The 20,864-nt window shown below is 38.3% G+C and overlaps 1 protein-coding gene across 1 annotated transcript in view; it reads right to left on the reverse strand.

Moving 5' to 3' along the window:
• Positions 1 to 2,558: 2,558 nt before the first annotated feature.
• Positions 2,559 to 20,864, reverse strand: part of egf (epidermal growth factor) — a 39,966-nt gene continuing 21,660 nt past the window's right edge. Inside the window, exons 11-23 of the mRNA XM_079838421.1 lie at positions 19,574 to 19,722; positions 19,389 to 19,493; positions 18,923 to 19,146; positions 17,955 to 18,122; positions 15,782 to 15,916; positions 15,583 to 15,681; positions 15,308 to 15,424; positions 11,842 to 11,964; positions 11,443 to 11,611; positions 10,873 to 11,037; positions 8,518 to 8,617; positions 8,314 to 8,416; positions 2,559 to 3,826 (exon numbers count right to left, since the gene is read on the reverse strand). Of these exons, the coding sequence (XP_079694547.1) occupies positions 3,663 to 3,826; positions 8,314 to 8,416; positions 8,518 to 8,617; positions 10,873 to 11,037; positions 11,443 to 11,611; positions 11,842 to 11,964; positions 15,308 to 15,424; positions 15,583 to 15,681; positions 15,782 to 15,916; positions 17,955 to 18,122; positions 18,923 to 19,146; positions 19,389 to 19,493; positions 19,574 to 19,722 (1,821 nt within the window). The 3' untranslated portion in view covers positions 2,559 to 3,662. The remainder of the gene's footprint in view (positions 3,827 to 8,313; positions 8,417 to 8,517; positions 8,618 to 10,872; positions 11,038 to 11,442; positions 11,612 to 11,841; positions 11,965 to 15,307; positions 15,425 to 15,582; positions 15,682 to 15,781; positions 15,917 to 17,954; positions 18,123 to 18,922; positions 19,147 to 19,388; positions 19,494 to 19,573; positions 19,723 to 20,864) is intronic.

A 20,864-nucleotide genomic window follows, 5' to 3' on the forward strand; every position in this document is an offset into this window, starting at 1 on the left:
CACCCCACCTGCACAACTGGGATTTAAACCTAGGCTAATTTAAACCCGGCTCGTGTCTTCTGCTGGCAAAATTCACATCTAACATCTGATGACATCTAAAATATGAAGAGATTCTTCACTGTGAGTTTGTGGTTCTAATAATCTGTATTTATACTATTCTTTCTATTGAAAGAAAGCAAGAAAATAACGTTAATGAAATAATAATGTGTTCAAACTCATCTCATGACCATTTGTTTCTTTCATAGACCTTTATTGCCTGCACACAAAAAAAAACTGCATTGATCCATTACACCATTAAAGAAGCTGCAGCCAATAGAAGAAATCACAAGTAGGCCAACAATAGATGTTAACAAAGATTTTCAACTGAAGATTAAGCACTGCAACAGACCAAACGAAGCACTAACAAATTATCTTTAAATATTTATTTACATTTAAAGCTGATTGTTTTTTTTTTTTTACTGTCATTCAGGAAACACGAGCAGAACGAATTTGTGTGTAAATCGTTCTTAAAGCCATTCTGACGTAAATTTTCGGATTCACGAAAATGTTCGTATTTTCAAAATGTTAGTTGGTATGAAAGAAATGCTCACGTTTAAATTGTGCGTAAAACATTTGAACGTTCTGTGCTCTAATTTAGGCAAACTGATGACATTGCATTTTGATGCAGCTGTGTAGCCTTCCATACTATTTAATGAGCTGATTTGCCTGGTCTTTTTTCTTCTTTTTTCAACTTACCCAGCCGTCCAATCACAGCGGAGGAGGGGCGGGACAAATACTACACCGACCAATCATCCTACTTGTACAACGACTGTATAACAATGAGGACTATTGCTGGTGGTTAGGCTACTACTGCATTTTTATATTCAGTAATAGTCTTCAAAATTAGATACTATTAACACAATACTGCTATGGATATTCTGTATCAGCATCTAAAGTATCTTAGCATCCAAAGTATCTTAGCTGGAAAAACGCTGAGCTTGAAAAGCGATTTCAAGTGTCTCCAGCTGCCCATTTTCAGAAGAGCACCTGACATTTTTTAGCTGGCTAAAAATGCTTTGGTGGACACACAATAATTTTAGATTGCTATGGCCAATTGGTCTCTTTAGCATTTATGCAATATACTGGAGCCAAACCAGAAAGAAGTCCAGAAGATTCCACAGCGTTCCTGGATGGCTAGACGATCAGAGTATCTCCAAAACTGCAGTTCTTGTGGGGTGTTCCCAGTCAGCAGTGGTCAGTATCTATCAAAAGTGGTCCAAGGAAGGAACAGTGGGGAACCGGTGACAGGGTCATGGGTGGCCAAGGCTCATTGATACACGTAGGGAGTGAAGGCTGGCCTGTGGTCCGATCAAACAGACGAGCGACTTTAGCTCAAATTGTTCAAGAAGTTAATGCTGGTTCAGATAGAAAAGTGTCAGAATTCACAGTGCATCGCAGTTTGTTGCGTATAGGGCTGCATAGCTGCGGACCAGACAGGTTGCTCATGCTGACCCCTGTCCACCGCTGAAAGCGCAACAGTGGCACGTGAGCATCAGAACTGGACCACGGAGCAATGGAAGAAGGTGACCTGGTCTGGTGAATCACGTTTTCTTTTACATCACATGCATGGCCGAATGCATCGCTTACCTGGGGAAGACTTGGCTCACAATGCTCTATGGAAAGAAAGCAAGCCGGCGGAGGCAGTGTGATGCTTTGGGCAATGTTCTGCTGGGAAACCTTGGGTCCTGTCATCCTTGTGGATGTTACTTTGACATGTACTACTACCTACCTAAGCATTGTTGCAGACCATGTACACCCATTCATGGAAACGGTATTCCTTGGTGGCTGTGGTCTCTTTCAGCAGTATAATGCGCCCTGCCACAAAGCAAAAATGGTTCAGGAATGGTTTGAAGAGCACAACAATGAGTTTGAGGTGTTGACTTGGCTTCCAAATTCCCCAGATCTCAATCCAATCGAGCATCTGTGGGATGTGCTGGACAAACAAGTACAATCCATTGAGGCCCCACCTCGCAATTTACAGAACTTAAAGGATCTGCTGCTAACATATTGGTGCCAGATACCACAGCTTACCTTCAGGGGTGTAGTGGAGTCCATGCCTCGACAGGTCAGGGCAGGTCTGTTTTGGCAGCAAACGGGGGAACAACACAATATTAGGAAGGTAGTCATAATGCTATGCCTGATCTGTGTATATCCAATATAACATCAATAACAATAAAAATGAAGATGAAAAAAATGGAGTGAGCACAAAAGGCATCAGGTCGGATGTTGTACTGTCTAATTTATTACATTGTCCTTCAATGTCTTTGTTCTAGCCTTTCGGGTAGGTTAAAACCTTATAATCCCAGCATATACAACTTGCTGCCAGAATATTGCTTCATGACTTGTGAGACATTTGACTGAGGCAGAGAGGTTTCTGTCACTTTCCTGTTCTTGAATAATTTATGCATGATTCATTCACTAATCTGAGACTTTAATTCGCTTAAATATCATGTTTTGAAATCTGTTTTTGATACCAAACATTATCTGTTTAATAATGTTTTGACACCCGAATCTTTTTTACCTGATACTTTCTTTTTTATTTATTTATTGTGGGTTCATCATAAATGAGTTGTATATAGTCTCTCTGTGAAACCAATACTGATGTTAGCAGGCCCAGATATGCCCCTGAAATATTATTCTATAACACCTGAAGCAAAGCAGGCCAAGTACATGTTATTTTCTGCTCACAAAGCAGGATGTGTATCTTGTTTCCCTCTTCAGCAGCTCAAACCAACTGTGCTCCATTATTAAAACAATGACAGTTTTAATATACAGTTTTAACTATAATATAAAGAAAGTTCAATCTAAGATGCTACTCAATATGCTCTGCATCGCATCGCTACATTAATATTTACAGAGCTAGTATGCATTACAACATATCACTTGAAAAAAGGGTTTTGGATTCTATGTCTAATTAGGCTTACAACAACCAGCAACCTTCAAAATCACACAGACTCTATTTAGTTGACCTCTTTAGTCTATCAACACATCCTATAGCTCTTATATATTGCATAAAACCATTTGAGGGATGTGCACTGTTTTTACAGAACCCTGCATCTTCTTACTTAAAAAAAGTTACCAGTGACCTTTTCTGTCAGGACCACTATCGTGAAAGATGATTAACAAATATCGTACAGTTTGGATTAGTGGTATGGTTCTGTTCTGGGCAAGAACTCCCTGCCCATCCATACAACCTATTGAAACAGAACCAACATAAATGTATTGCAGATTTCATTAATGTTCTTAATGACAATAATTTAATGTGACAACATAAATCAAGATAAACGACAATGTGATTTGAAGAGGAGTATCAGAAGTTCTGATTGTGGAGACTGGAGATTGTAGTGTAATTAGCTCTTGAGCAACGCGATAAATCTGCTGAAAGTACTGAATGGATGTGAATCAGCTGAGAGTCCGCTGATGTAAGCATGACTGGAGTATTTTTATCTGACCAGGAGTGATTTGTATGAAACCTGTTGGGAAACCTGTTCAAACAGCTTCATTTTGAGTGCACTCCCACATTTGGCTGTACTGTAACACTGAATGATAGTGACTTTGAACATTGAACATATTGACATTAGCGGTTAATGGGTCAGCCTCCAATGATGAATTTGTGTGGTGAATCACTGAGGTGCCGCCTGAGGGTCTTCTAAGGAGATGAGATTATCGGTGGTCTTCTCTGTAACCAGCAATTTGTGCACATCGCATGATACAGAACAGTTGGCAATATCCAGACCACAGTTGTCTCTCTGTAGCTTTTCAGTCTCTTTTGAAGCAAAAACGTCTCCTAGAAGAAAAAAAAAAAGAACACAATATACAAGAAATCAAAGAAAGCAGAATTTATATATATATAATTCTCATTATGAAAAATATTTTTCTCCAATGCATGCTGGCCTTGGCACCCCTAGAAATTCTTATGAGTAAACTATCTCTATAGTATATTCCCATTCATATTAAAGTTTTTTTCTATCACACCAGGGTAACTAGGAGCCATGAATTCATTTTCCACAGGAGTATAAATATTCCCTTAATCCTTCCCTTAGGCCAAATTCCCTTAATCATTCATCACAATGAGTAAAACCAAAGAATATAGTTCCGATGTGCAGCAAAAGATTGTTGAGCTTCACAAAATAGAAAGTTGCTTTAAGAAAATAGCCAAAGCTTTGAAAATCCCAATTTCCACCATCAGGGCAATACATAAGCAGTTCCAATCAACTAAAGGGACCCAATTTTACCGATTTAAGTGCATGGACTGAAGCACATGACACAGGTGCACTTAGGGCGTGTCCGAATCCACTTTTGCTAGTTGAACGAAGAAAAAAAAAAGGGTCTGCGACCCCAGTGCATGGTCTAAAAGGGTTGTCCCTAATCTCTTAAAGGGTTAGTTCACCCAAAAATGAAAATAATGTCATTTATTACTCACCCTCATGCCGTTCCTCATACACTGATGACATCCGTTCATCTTCGGAACACAAATGAAGATATTTTTGTTGAAATCCGAAGGCTCAGTGAGGCCTGCATAGGCTTCAATGCAATTTATACTCTCAAGATCAATTAATGTACTAAAAACATATTTAAATCAGTCCATGTGAATACAGTGGTTCAATATTAATATTATAAAGCGACGAGAATATTTTTCGCTTCGGAGCAGAAACGAATCAGCGAGTCGATTCAGCGGTTCGGAGCACCAAAGTCATGTGATTTCAGCAGTTTGACACGCGATCCAAATCATGATTCGACTCGCTGATTCGTTTCCGTCCGAAGCCTCATGAAGCAGTGTTTTGAAATCAGTTATCACTATATAAGTCGTTATTTAGTTTTTTTGGCGCACAAAAAATGATTCTCGTCGCTTTATACAACCCCAAATCAGAAAAAGTTGGGACAGTGTGGAAAACGCAAAAAAAAAATACTAATCTAATTTTAAATCTAAATTTACTTTGACTTGTATTTCATTGCAGACAATATGAACACAAAATATTTCATGTTTTGTCTGGTCAACTTCATGTCATTTGTAAATATGCATCCTTTCCTGTCATTCAGACCTGCAACACATTTAAAAAAAAGTTGGGACAGTAAAGCATTTACCACTTTGTAATGTTGCCATTCCTTTTCACAACACTTAAAAGACGTTTAGGGCATGCAGACACCAAGTGATGAAGTGTTTCAGGTGTAATTTTGTCCCATTCTTCCTGCAAACAAGTCTTAAGGTAGGCAACAGTACGGGGTCTTCGTTGTTGCATTTTGCGCTTCAAAATGCCCCACACATTCTCTATTGGAGACAGGTCGGGACTGCAGGCAGGTCAGTCAAGTACCCGTACCCTCTTCCTCCGCAGTCAGGACTTTGTAATGTGTGCAGAATGTGGTTTTGCATTGTCTTGTTGAAATATGCATGGACGTCCCTGGAAAAGATGTCTTCTTGAAGGCAGCATATTATGCTCCAAAATCTCTATGTACTTTTCAGCATTAATGGTGCCTTCACAGAAGTGCAAGTTACCTTTGCCAAGGGCACTGACACAACCCCATACCATGACAGACCCTGGCTTTTGGACTTGTTGCTGGTAACAGTCTGGATGATCCTTTTCTTCTTTGGTCCGGAGCACACGGCGTCCATTCCTCCCAAAAAATACCTCAAATACTGATTCATCTGACCACAGTACACGTTTCCACTGTATGATGGTCCATCCCAGATGCCCCCGAGCCCAGAGAAGTCGACAGCGCTTCTGGACACTGTTAACATAGGGCTTCCTTTTGGCACAGTACAGTTTTAACTGCCATTTGTGGATGTAACTACATATTGTGGTACTTGACAAAGGTTTGCCAAAGTAGTCCTGAGCCCATGTGGTGATATCGCTTATAGATGAATGACGATTCTTGATGCAGTGCCGCCTGAGGGATCGGAGATCACGGTTGTTCAGCTTAGGCTTGCGCCCTTGTCCTTTACGCACTGAAATTCCTCCAGATTCCTTGAATCTTTTAATTATGTTATGCACTGTTGAATGTGAAATATCCAAATCTCTTCGAATCTTTTAATTATGTTTATGCACTGTTGAATGTGAAAAAGCCAAATCTCTTCCTATCTTTCTTTGAGGAACATTGTTTTTAAACATTTCAATAATTTTCTCACGTATTTGTTGGCAAACTGGCGATCCTCGGCCCATCTTTGCTCCTAAAGGATTAGACCTTTCTTGGATGCTGCTTTTGTACCAAATCATAATTACAGTCACCTGTTGACATCACCTGTTTTAAATCACATCATTATTTAACCATTTTACCTCATTACTAGCCCTAAATTGCTCCTGTACCAACTTTTTTTTAAATGTGTTGCAGGTCTGAATGACAGGAAAGGATGCATATTTACAAATGACATGAAGTTGACCAGACAAAACATGAAATATTTTGTGTTCATATTGTCTGCAATGAAATACAAGTCAAAGTAAATTTAGAAATCACTTCTTTTTCTTTTTTTTTGCGTTTTCCATACTGTCCCAACTTTTTCTGATTTGGGGTTGTAATATTAATATTGAACCACTGTACTCACATGGACTGCTTTAAATATGTTTTTAGTACATTAATGGATCCTGAGAGCGTAAATTACATTGATCCCTATGCAGGCCTCACTGAGCCTTCGGATTTCAACAAAAATATCTTCATTTGTGTTCCGAAGATGAATGGAGATCTTACGGGTGTGGAACGGCATGAGGGTGAGTAATACCTGACATTATTTTCATTTTTGGGTGAACTAACCCTTTAATGAGTCATTGGTGTGTTTTGGGCATAACGTGCAATAAACCAATAAAAGTCTCATCTCCCATTCCCTCTAAAAGCCAGTTGCGCTTACACCATGGCGCATTCGCCATTTACATGGCGGAATATAGACACCCTCAACCTGACAAGTCAGTTTAAATACATGTGTGTATTGCCACATTTGGTTAAATAAGTAGCCAATTTCATTCGTCATAGGTAATTCTGATACATGCAATGACTATTCATTATGACATGTAGGCATTTTTATCTTTATACATTGTAATCCTTTTATTTGTAATTTTTGGCATGTTTGTGTGCTGCTGCGCTTCCCTGTGTGAGTAATAAGCGGAGTGTACGCGTGTTGTGCACCCGCCTAGAGGCGCATATTACTATTGCGCCCTTTAAACAACACAAAAAATACTGCATTATTGACTTTAGACCAGGTTTTTGTTGGTCAATGGCGCAGTCTATTTCAGTTGCCTCAAAATAGCAACGCGCCAACAATGCGCCTGAACACACCTCGTTTTCAGACCAGCCCGCCCATGGGTGCAAAATTAGGCGTAAATGCATTTGCAATTTAAACAACATAGCGCAGGATGTGAAAATGATAACTGCAATGGGTTGAAACTAACAACAAAAAAAAAAGTGTTGCGCCCAAGATGTTACAAATCTGCCTTGGGTAAAGAGAACATGTGTTTGTATTGTCCTAATGCACGGTAAGGAGGAGAGTTTGAGAGGCCAAAGACTCTCCAAGGATCACAGCTGGAGAATTACAGAGATTAGTTGAGTCTTGGGGTCAGAAAGACTAAAAACATAATCAAACAGCACCTACATCACCACAAGTTTCTTGGTATCATGGATTCAAGCAAATACCAACAGAACAAAAAAAACCTGACGCTTCTGCTAGAAATCTTATAATGGGCCGTGGTTGGATCTACCATCAGGACAATAATCTGAAACAAACATCAAAATCAACACAAAAATGTGTCACTGAGCAAAAAATGAAGCTTCCGCCATGGCCATCCCAGTTCCCTGACCTGAACCCTATAGAAAATGAGTGGGATGAACTGAAGAGAAGAAGAACCAACATGGAGCTGGGAATCTGAAGGATCTGGAGAGATTGTGTATGAAGGAATGGTCTCAGATCTCATGTCAGGTGTTCTCATCAGGCATTATAGAAGAAGACAGAGAGCTGTTATCATGGGAAAGGGACGTTGCAATAATTGGGTGTCAATAATTGTGGCCAATGTGAACAAGAGAAAAACATTTATTTCATAATGAGATTTTTCCCCCACTTGTTTTATTGAAAGGTTAGAATTTTGTGAATTTTTCTGAATGAAAGATCATTGATAAACAATGCAGATTTATTTTCACAGCCGCCTTTGCTAGTGGCCAATGGAGGGCATAAATAAATTATTTATTTTTGTCATTCACCCCCATCACTATCCGGACTTCTAAAGATTGTTTTAATACAACTGAAACAAAAATTGGCTGTAATTTATGGGAGAAGATAAGAAAGGAGATTCTTACTTGCGTCTGAAGAGCAAGAGGGGCATATTGTTGTTCTGGGACAACCTACAACATGAAGGACCTTTTCATCACTGCAGGGAGAGGTGTCCAAAACCACATAGACCTATAAACACACAATGTGTAAATCTACAATATTTGTCCAATAAAAGCAATTAAGTCAATCAGAGAAAAATCAAAAACTGATATTAGGAACAAATAACTTACCTGTGGAGTGTCTGTTGTCATCTCAGTGAAACTGTCCTCACTCATGCTTATGTCACCCACATCATCCTCTGAGGGACATGTTCCAAAATGTCTTTTAGACCTGATAAACAGCAAATCATTGACATTGAATCTACAGGACTTCATATCTAAAGCAGACAATGACATTTGAATACATTTCTTTTGTTTGCTTGTTTCTGAGAGGCTAAATGTCAAATTCATTGAACTGGCATTGGAATGTATTATAGTCAACACATAACCCTCATATCCATGTAAATAGTAATCTGAGGTGTTTTGATTTTTCCGTTCATGGATTGGCACCCTGCTTACTGACACAGAGGGCAAAACCAATCTCTGGATCCTGTTGAGTGAGAATGAAATATGGAGACCTGCAGTGAGATGTGAAGGTATAATAAGTAGCATTATTACAAACATGTGTATTTGATATGTGTGTCTCACCCCTGCACCTGGGGCAATAATGGGCTTTGGGATAAACCAAACCAGTGTCGTGTCTGTTTGTATGTATGCGAGAGAGAGGGTGTGTAAAGTTGATATAGAAAAAAAAAATGGAATGAAAACACGAGTAACCAAGTGAAAAACGCAATTTTAGACAGAAAAATTGCCACCCATGTAGTTTTAAATAAGGTTATAGATCACTGGGTCCATTTTGGGGCATAGGAATGACCCATTTTGATGTGTAATTGCTGTAGTACAAGCTAAACCAAGCATGTAATTGAAAGCGTGCAACTGCTGCATTGAGGAGCAGGGGCCAGAGGAACCCAACATAAGTATGCTGCTTTAGAAAACACCACACCACGGCTCAATGTCACTAAACCCCCTAAACACAGGCATAGAGAATTAGATACTTATCCAGGGTGAGGAAAATATCACCCAGCTGTTTTGTGTGTGTGTGTGTTTAAAGTCTCCTGACACATGCTCAAGGGGATGAAAACATCCTTAAACGTTTCATTGGTTTTAGCTCCAGCCTCCTCTCCTAATAAACAATTTAATGCCACTTTTACACGCTGTTCACCCGGTAAAGCAGGGAAATTAACCCATACCAGCAGCAATCGAACCATTACAGGTTTATGATGAAATGGTAAAAGGCTGTTTTTGAGCTCTTTTTTATCACAGTCTTGTCCCTTGAATCCACTACAAATCAGAGGCATTACAATTTGAAATGTGGCAAATGCTTTGGTTTTGTTCCTTTTTCAATTTTATACTTTTTGTTTTTCTTGACTTTTATTGACTAGCACAATATGGCAGGGTTGTGCAAATTCAGAATTGAAGAACTAGCCCCTTTAATTTTAACTGGATTGGCAACAACCATTTAAATTTGAATTCATTTGAATTGATATGACATGATGAAGAATTTAATAAATTGTGATTCAAATAAATATAACACAGATGATGTATTCTGGGAAAGATTATTGTTCTTCTTAAATAATATATATATATATATATATATATATATATATATATATATATATATATATATATATATATATATATATATATATATATATATATATATATATATATATATATATATATATATATATATATATATATATATATATATATATATATATATTTGCCTGTCTATCTATCCATCTATCCATATTAAAAAACACCAACATTGAAATTATTTCTTGACAATCTTTCCTTTTTTTAAAAATGATTCTACTTCAAAAGTTGTATTAATTACATTTATATGAATTAATTTGTTATAATTCAAGTTGCAATTCTGCATTCTTTGTGCAACCTCAAATCAAGTTCCATTGAAATTCAGGAATTAGAAACAAGTTAGAAAGTTAGAATTTAACATTTTAATTAAATTCTTGAGGTGTCCACCACACAACTTTAGTCATGTAGTGAACACACACACACACACACACACACACACACACACACACAATTTATTTAATATATTATAATACACTCTAAAAAAAAAAAGGTTCTATATGGCACCAAAAATGGTTCTTGGCTCATAATCATAGGGGAACCTTTTTTAGTGCTATATAGCACCAATTTTGGTGCTTTAGTGGTTCTTCATCAGTTCTTCAGAGGTTCTTCACCGGTTCTTTGACTAAGGTGCAATATAGCACCTCTGAAGAACCGCTGAAGAACCACTGAAGCACCAAAATTGGTGCTATATAGCACTAAAAAAGGTTCCCCTATGATTACGAGCCAAGAACCATTTTTGGTGCCATATAGAACCTTTTTTTTTAGAGTGTATATAAGTATAATAATTTATATTATTTATTCTTTCAAAATTCATTGCCTCCATTAATTGAGAATAAGTGTGCTATTAACATGCATCTCTGAACGCCTGCTAGCCCTGCCTATCATTCTCACCCGTAGCAGTAAGTGATGCAGGCAACGATGGACAGAAGGGTGATGAAGAGCACAATACACATTGCTATAGCCATATTCCTCCTCTTCTCTTCTTCAGCCTGCTGCAGCTCCCACCATTCAAGATCACTGAACTGACAGCGCTCCCCCATGTATCCTAACACACAGCTGCAGCACAAACACACACAGAGAGAGAGAGAGAGAGAGAGAGAGAGAGAGAGAGAGAGAGAGAGAGAGAGAGAGAGAGAGAGAGAGCGCATCAGTAAAATTAATCAAAATAAATTTTTTCAGTCAGTGGACATAGAGAATAGACAATAAGAATAAATTGGTCAATGGAATACACTTAACCGGTGTCCTTTTTGTCAAGGACAAACATGCAATAAAAAAGCCAAATCATTTTTAGCACAAGACTGCCATCTACTGCTTATTAACTAAAGCCACATTTTAAAAATCATCTTAGCTTTTAATCTTAAAGGAAACTGTGGAATATTCAAAAACAGATAATGAGAATCTAAATAAAGCGGGTTAAGGTTTCTGCATGACAAGAGCTACAGTATATAAGCAAACACTTGCTTGCAGGCATAAGACTCCATCTCAGGGAAATAGAAGCACACTCCGTCATACAGACAGTACGAATCATGAGTGGAAGGGCAGCTCTGCACAACGTTATTGTGTTGCCATGGTGATGTGACATCAAGTGGACTACCCGTACTCGGCCAAGAGGAGGCGCCCTTAAACTCCTCTGCAATGAAACAGAGCATGAAAATGAGGTCACTATTATGTTGCATCATAGTCAATGAATTACTCATTTGTACAAACTCAGATTAGCAGGTCCTATCAAATAACTGCTCATGGTATCAAGCCATAGCGGCACATAATACATAAACCATGTAGACAACTCAAACAAAAGCTACAATACATGAAGTTGAGAAGGTGATGTTTCAGTTTAAACATTCAAAAGATGAATCTCACCCTGACAGCTGAATCCAGTGCCTGCGAACCCAGATCGGCATCTACACTGATATTTTCCGACTGCATTCGAACACTCTGCGTTTACATCACAGTCGTGCATATCTAATCTGCACTCATCTATATCTGTAAAATACACATGCACACACATAAAGAACACTGTATTTGGGAAAAATATGTAATGCACACACACACACAAACACACACACACACACACACACATACACTGAACAAAATTATAAACAAAGCACTTTTTGTTTTACCCCCATTTTTCATGAGCTGAACTCAAAGATCTAAGACTTTTTCTATGTACACAAAAGGCCTATTTCTCTCAAATATTGTTCACAAATCTGTCTAAATCTGTGTTAGTGAGCACTTCTCCTTTGCCGAGATAACCCATCCACCTCACAGGTGTGGCATATCAAGATGCTGATTAGACAGCATGATTATTGCACAGGTGTGCCTTAGGCTGGCCACAATGCAGTTTTACTGTATTGGGGCGGGGTCCGGGTCAGGGGGGTCCAATAAAAAAAGTCAATATCTGGTGCGACCACCATTTGCCTCACGCAGTGCAACACATCTCCTTCACATAGAGTTGATCAGATTGTTGATTGTGGCCTGTGGAATGTTGCGCCACTCCTCTTCAGTGGCTGTGCGAAGTTGCTGGATATTGGCAGGAACTGGAACACGCTGTCGTATATGCCGATCCAGAGCCTCTCAAACGTGCTCAATGGGTGACATGTCCGGTGACGGTGAGTATGCTGGCCATGCAAGAACTGGGATGTTTTCAGCTTCCAGGAATTGTGTACAGATCCTTGCAACATGGGGCCGTGCATTATCATGCTGCAACATGAAGTGATGGTCGTGGATGAATGGCACAACAATGGGCCTCAGGATCTCGTCACAATATCTCTGTGCATTCAAACTGCCATCAATAAAATGCACCTGTGTATATGTGTACTATGTGTGTAATGCTTAAAGGTGCACTATGTAACTTATTGTCAGGCAGAAATCATGTTCATGGATGTGATTATTAACGTTACTGTAGTATGAAGCAGAGCAGGACTGAGTGTTGTGGAGCTGAGCAAGGCCGCTGGAGCGATTTGTTAATGAGAAGAGCGGCGGGACTTTTATTATGACACAGTATCCGGCGGGACTTTTATAATGACACAGTTGCACTTCCGGTCATTAGAATGAGGTAACGCAGCTCTGTTTATCATATTAGATACATCTGAGTGTGTTGAAAATGGTATTATGACGTTACTCTGTGCGTACGCTCGGCAGCTGCTATGACACTTGTTGCACACTGCAGTGAGAGTAAAGCGCTTCTGCAGAATAAAACTGGAAACCGAGGGTAACGCAGATATGATGCCATCGACAGGCGACTCCCTCACACGTCCCGGTTCCTTGGTTAAAATGGCAATTTCTCACGATTTACAAATAGTTGGAAACATTTGGGATATTGTAAGTACTAAACTGAACAAAATGTATAACACTGGCCAAGTAGTTTTTTGGATATTTTACTAAAAAAATTGTACATAGTGCACCTTTAAGGAGGTGGCACATGTCACAATAACATCCACATGGATGGCAGGACCCAAGGTTTCCCAGCAGAACAGCCAAAATCATCACACTGCCTCTGCCGGCTTGCATTCTTCCCATAGAGTTTACACATCCATTATACTTCTTTATATATTTATATATATATATTTTATGTTAACCACTTATTTTTAAGTCTACAGTTTATCTCACTTATCATATCCACTTATTTTATATTTTTATATTTTTATTTTTATATTTTTATTTTTATCTTATTTCCTATTTTTATCCTTTACTTGATTTATTTATAATTCTACTTATGTTAATACTTTTTATTCTAATTTTATTCTATTTCTATTTCAATTTCCCCTTGTGTTTCTTGTAACTGTTATTTGCACTGTCCATGGAGCGGACCTGTTTACATTTCACTGCCAGTTGTATATTGTGTATATAACTGTGTATGTGACAAATAAAACTCTTGAATCTTGAATCTAGAGCATCCTGGTGCCAAGTGTTCCCCAGGTAAGCGACGTACATGCACCCGGCCATCCACGTGATGTAAAAGAAAATGTGATTCATCACAGACCAGGCCACCTTCTTCCATTGCTCCGTGGTCCAGTTCTGATGCTCACATGCCCACTGTTGGCGCTTTCGGAGGTGGACAGGAGTCAGCATGGCACCCTGGCTGGTCTGCGGCTATGCAGCCCCATACGCAACAAAATGGATGCACTGTGTATTCTGACACCTTTCTATCAGAACCAGCATTAACTTCTTGAACAATTTGAGCTACAGTAGCTCGTCTCTTTGGTCGGACCACACAGGCCAGCCTTCGCTCCCCATGTGCATCAATGAGCCTTGGCCCTGTCACCGGTTCACCACTGTTTCTTCCTTGGACCACTTTTGATAGATACTGACCACTGCAGACCGGGAACAACCCACAAGAACTGCAGCTTTGGAGATGCTCTGACCCAGTCGTCTAGCCATCACAATTTGGCCCTTGCCAAACTCACTCAAATCCGTACACTTGCCCATTTTTCCTGCTTCTAAGACATCAACTTTGAGGACAAAATGATCACTTGCTGCCTAATATATCCCACCCACTAACAGAGATAATTAATTACTGTTATTCACTTCATCTTTCATAGTTATGCCTGATCGGTGTATGTGCTTTATGTATATGAAAGAAGTCTCTTATGCTCACCAAGGCTGCATTTATTTAATCAAAAATACAGTAAAAAAACAGTAAAATAATGTCACCATTTAAAAAACTTTTTCTATTTTAATATATTTGAAAAGGTTATTTATTTCTGTGATCGACAAGCTGAATTTTAAGCATCAATTCTCTATAGTCTTTAGTGTCACATGATCCTTCAGAAATCATCGATTATGCTGATTTGGTGCTAAATAAATATTTCTTATTATACTTTTTTTTTTTTTGCTGCTTAATATTGTTGTGGAAATGTTTTTTTTTCATGATTCTTTGATGAATAGAAAGTTCAAAAGAACAATATTTATTTGCAATGCAAATCTTTAACAAATGTCTTTCACCCTTTATACAGCAGTTCAGTAAACAAGTTGATATGAGTGTGTGACCATCTCCACTTGCATTGGCAGGAATATCCACCTGCTGTGTTCATACACTCAGCCTCATAAACACTACAATCTGCCAGGCCTACTTTGCATTCATCAATGTCTACGCAAACACACACAAACATATTGTCAATACTGTATGTGCTCATCTTAACAAACCTAAATTTACATAAAGACTGATCAATACATCCAATAACAGGTGCATACCGCACCCACATAAACATCAATATCCCTACACTCAAATTCAGTTTCACACATACATCACAAACCTGCTGCTTCAGTCTATACGAAATCAAAATCATCTGACATGTAGTGCAAACACACACAGACTTACACTTACCCACACACATTTTCCCATCCCCGGTGAAACCTCTCACACACTGGCACATGGCTCGGCCCTCCTGCAGCACACACTGAGCGTTCACATCACATCTGAGAGAGTAGCAGTCATCCTGGTCTAAAAGAAATTAACATCATTCTCAAGTTCATTTATGGAATACTTGATTTCTATTAGTCAATCACAGTATTCTGCGACAAAAAAAAAAAGTATAATAAAAATGAGAAATAAATATCTTGTGTCTATGATGTATTAAATTGTTGTGAATATGGTTCTACCTGAAATCATTTTCTCTGTGTAAAGCATGGCCAGTGGTGTGCTCTCATCATTCAGGGTTTTATTTCTCAGATGATCACTTGATTCATCTTCATCTGATTCTATGTGGTAAAATACAGCTCTTTTTTATGCAAACAGTTACTTTTCAAATATTTTTTTTTTTTATTATTTGTATTTTAACTTAATTCTCATTACACTGACCAGTGAATGATGGCCGGCAGTCTTTTCCATCATCTGAAAGAACATGCTTTGAGTGACATGAGCAATGAGCCAATCCCAGTCTGCTCTCACACACATGGGCACATCCTCCGTTTTCATGAAGACAAACATCTGCTCCTAGGAGAAAGAAACACGCATCTGTTGAGTCATTCTAGTTGTCCTACTATACCGAATAAAAATATCGAAAATATTTAAAAGATGTAAATCATATTAGTTCACTTTATGTTATCACAATAAATAACTTCAGTGGAATTTTAAATAATATCACTACATTGGTTTGAGCGGATGTTGCCATTTTTTTGTCTGTCAAACTGCCAATTTCTCATTAAAAGAGTTAGATAAATATTCTATCAAAATGTTTCTTTATTTTTTTTTTGTTGAAATAATCAAGTTATTATTAATAAAGTTTACGGGCCTGAGCTTGACCAGAGCATATTTACAATTTTCACATATTTGGCATACCCTTTTCTAGAAATACACCACTGTTCAAAAGTTTGGGGTCAGTAATAAGAAAAAATAAATGCAGCGAAGAGGCATTAAATTGATCAAAAGTGACAGTAAATACATTTACATACATTCAAAGTAGTGCTTTCTATTCAGAATCCTGGAAAAAAAATATGATTTCCACAAAAGCACCAAATCAGCATATTAGAATGATTTCTGAAGTATCATGTGACACTGAAGACTATGATGCTGAAAATCACAGGAATAAATTACATTTTATCAAAAAGACAACAGTTAACAGTTAAGACAACAAACTTTAATAATATCTATTCCACAATATTACTGTATCAAATAAATGCAGCCTTGGTGAGAACAAGAGACTTATTTCGTCTTAATGACCCCAAACTTTTGAAAGAGAGTGTACTTTCATTGTTAATGGAGTTAATGGATAAAAGGAAGGATCCAGTCCAATCTGTTTCCCTCATTAGTTACACACTAGCTAGTAACAACCTCCATTTCCTTATGCCCTTATACATGTTATAAAAAAACAATGGTTAAACTAGGGCTGCACAATTAATCAAATTTGTAATCGTGATTACAATTATGGATGCCATAATTATGTAATCGTTCAAAGGTGCAATTACAAAAAGGAAAGTCCACTTACATTATTCTGTGTGCTTAAAGCTACACTGTGTAACTTTTTTAGTTTATTCTTAGCTAAAAACACTTAGTTCTTTCAAAAATATATGTGCTCATTAATGTATATTTACTTCTTTCAAGTAATAAAGTATTCTCGTAAGTTTATAATATGCCATTGAAAATACATACGGGTAAGGGGTTCGAATGCAGGTTGCCATGTTGCCCCTCCATCTTGAAAGTACATTAGCCAAAGAGGGACATACCCGTAAATTCAATCTTCGCCTTTTCGCGTTTTAACACTCGATGGCACCGTGTCGAATGTGGACGAGGTCGAACTGGAAGCCATGTTAATCTTGGACTAAATCGGCCACCGTAGGAGTTAAAACGAAATCGGAATTGAGAGGAACAGAAACTAATATTCACTTGATGGTCATATACCGTTTCACCGCTAGATGGGGGAAAATATCACACAGTGAAGCTTTAAGATGTGTTTTTTTCTTAAGGGTTATTTCCAACCCGATCTCACGGCAATTCCTACATATTTTACGAGGTGGCTAATTCGTACGAATTTGTACGACCTCACTCGTACGAATGTGTACAATTTTTGCTAATTCGTACGTATTTGACGAGTTGACAAATTCGTATGAATTCTTACGAATGACCTACCTCAAACCCCGCCCCTAAACCTACCCGTCACTGGGGTTTAGACAAAACGTACAAATTCGTACGAGTGAGGTTGTACAAATTCGTACGAATTAGCCACCTCGTAAAATATGTACGAATTGGTCGTGAGATAGCGTTGATTTTTTCCCATTATTTTAATTTTAGTCTTAGTATAACATTATAATACCATGCATGCAATACCATATTTTTAGCTTGTTTATTTTGATATAACAATATGGCATGCGTCGCTTCAAACAATGGCATAAAGCTATTGGAAACATTCAGTCATAATCGTAATTTCATGTACAATTTCAAGGGAATAATCGACAATTATGATTTTTATCATAATCGTGCAGCTCTAGGTTAAACCCAAAGTAGATATGCTAATAATAGGACACAGCATTAGTACCCGGTTTGGCAAGAGGGTGGACAACAACCAAAGAAGCTGGTTGGATAGAGTCATTATGGACATGTTCAAGGTTTCTTCCAGTTCTCATGTCCAGTCGATAAAGCAGGTGATCCTCCCAGTCACTGATCCAGAGCACATTCTCAAATACTGCAACGTCAAATGGGCGACCTTAGCCAAAGCAAAAATAAAACAGAAAACATATTACACACAGAAAAACATGTTGTCTATAGTGTTTTTTCCTCATAAACCAGCATAAAATCTGATTTGCAACAGCAGTATGTGATCACTTCCATGTATACAGTCAGGGCTTGACATTAACTAGTTTGCCCACCAGCCACTGTGGCCAGTGGTTTACTAGTTATATTGCGGCCACAATATTGACATTGATTCCATGGGGGAAAACTGCCATATAGATATTTTTTATATTATCTCATAAATTGGCAGGTATATTAGGCTGCTGTCACTTTAAGACCTGACACACGGATCCATTATACTGTTACACATGAGTTTTCTTTTACAGCGGTTTACGTTCACTTCAAACATAACTGAATGTGTTTATGTGAATGCTCGCCAAGACCTGCATTTGAAATTATTATGTGTGTATTTGAAGTGCAATAAGCAGTGAAGAATAATTCAATTTAGAACTGAGAGGCGGCTTTATGCAGGCACTTTGGGTGTGAGTGGGAATGAGTAAAATTATGCGCAATACATGCAATCCCACACCGAAATTCAAGCCCTGTAACAGCAACAATATTCATCCGGAGCAAATTAAATGACTAAGTGAAGGGGGGCGGGTTTGTGTGTCAACTCGCTGTCGGAGAGATGAAAAATTCAACCCGCCAAAGTGGCTAGTAGGAGTGACTGCGTTACACACCACTGCTAAAATCTACCCGCATTTGGTGGGTTGGTGTGTGTTAGTTTGTGTACTGAAGGTGTGTGTGTATGTGTTATTGGCAGAGGAGCCTCACCTACTTGGTTTTCACTTAGTATATGGCGATTAGAACCATCCAGCTTGGCCGACTCAATCACACCTCTGCTGAGGTCACACCAGTACAGACGCTGGGAGCCGTGATCCACAGCTAGTCCACTGGGAGACACCAGACCAGTGTTGACCACAACTTCACGCATGTCTCTGTTAAGACCTGACCGCTCCACTGCAGGACGACTACCCATGTCTGTCCAATACACCTTCCTTTAGACACACAGACCAGAAGTTCATGTATAATTACGAGTCAAGATCCATTTTAATTCATGCCACAAATATATAAGAAAAATGCTGCTTGGAATAACATGAGGATGAGGTTGATTAAATAAAATGTATTTTTTTTGCTGAACCCTCCCTTGAAAAAAAAAGATAATGGCTATGGCCACAATTTAAGTTTACAGGATATAGGCAAATTGCATAGAAGAAACATGCGGTTTCAAAGGTCTTACTGCGCCTGAGGATGTAGGGCAATGCCTCTGGGTTTCTGGATGTCTTTATCTATAAAAATCTCTCTGTCAAGGCCAGTTAAACTGCTGCGGGAAATAGAGGATAATCTGAAAAGCAGAATGTTAAAGTCGGTTGAGCAAATAAGAAAGTTTTTAAGGAAGTCTGTCTGTATTCGTCTGCAACCTACTCTCTATCAGTCCAGTATAGCTTGCGATGGACCCAGTCTACAGCCAGACCCTCGGGTGAGTCAAGCCCAGTGGAGAACAGCATCTCTCTGAAGCCTCCATCCAGTGAAGCTCTCTCAATACGCTTCAGGCCTTTATCTGCAAAATACACCTAAACAAACAAACAAACCCAAGTGACTACTTCCATGAGACATTATCATTATTTGGTTACAATTTCAATGATTTCAAGGAATTTTTTTGTTGCATGTTTTGTCCTCCACTCTTTGTAAGCTTGGGGCAGATACATTTTGAATGGGACAGAAGAAGGCCCGGAATATACAGTTGCAATCAAACTTATTCAACCCCCCAGAGACTGTAATAATTTACAAATGTAGGTTTTTCTAAAGATACAGAGTTTGAAAAAAAATTGCATCTATAATAGTTTAGTGGCAAATTAAAAGTGATAATGTCAATATATATTTTTTTGTAATACAGCTATGGCATAATTATTCAACCCCTATTCCACTCAGCTATTTTTAAGTCACTTATTTGTTTGGTATGGTACAAAATGATATTAAAACACAGTTAAGCCTTTGGAAACTGAATATAACAAAACTGAATTAGCTTGTGCTGTTACACATACATACATTTAGCTCATGCATGTGCTAAAGTTGAGTAGCAAATACGGCCAAGTCAAAAGAGTTCTCACAAAAGAGAACAAATCTTTTATTACATTAGAAAGTGTATGGCTACAAGAAGACATCCAAAACACTAAAAGTTCCTAGAGACTCAACTGGCAGCCTTATTCATAAGTTTAAAATGTGTTGTACCAGAAAACCATTGATGGTTTTGTGAGGGAAGCACAATATCATTCAGGGGAATAAAATAAGAGCAACTGAGAAAAACCCTCAATTTACTGCCAAAGACTTGCAGGATGACCTGATGAAAGGAGGCAAACACATTTCAGTGCAGGGTTGAAGAAGAACACTAGACGATCATGGCTTTCAAGTTGGGACATCTTGCCAAATGCCACTCTTGACAAAGAAGAACTAAAAAAGGCCGATTTGAATATGCTAAAATTAATTTGGATAGATCTGTGGAGTTCTGGAAGAATGTTTTATGGAGTGATATGACCAGACTGGAACTTTTTGGATCCATGGATCAGTTGTATGTCTGGGGCAAAAAAGCCAAGCTTCAGAGCAGAAGAACACCATCTCCAATCTTGTAATGGGGTGCTTGCCGTTGCAGTAAGTGAAAATATTGACTGTATGAAGGACATCATGAATTATCTGAAGTATCAAGCCATTTTGGCAA

Source organism: Gobio gobio (assembly GCF_949357685.1).
Source record: "Gobio gobio genome assembly, chromosome: 16".
In the NCBI taxonomy this organism is placed as follows: domain Eukaryota; kingdom Metazoa; phylum Chordata; class Actinopteri; order Cypriniformes; family Gobionidae; genus Gobio; species Gobio gobio.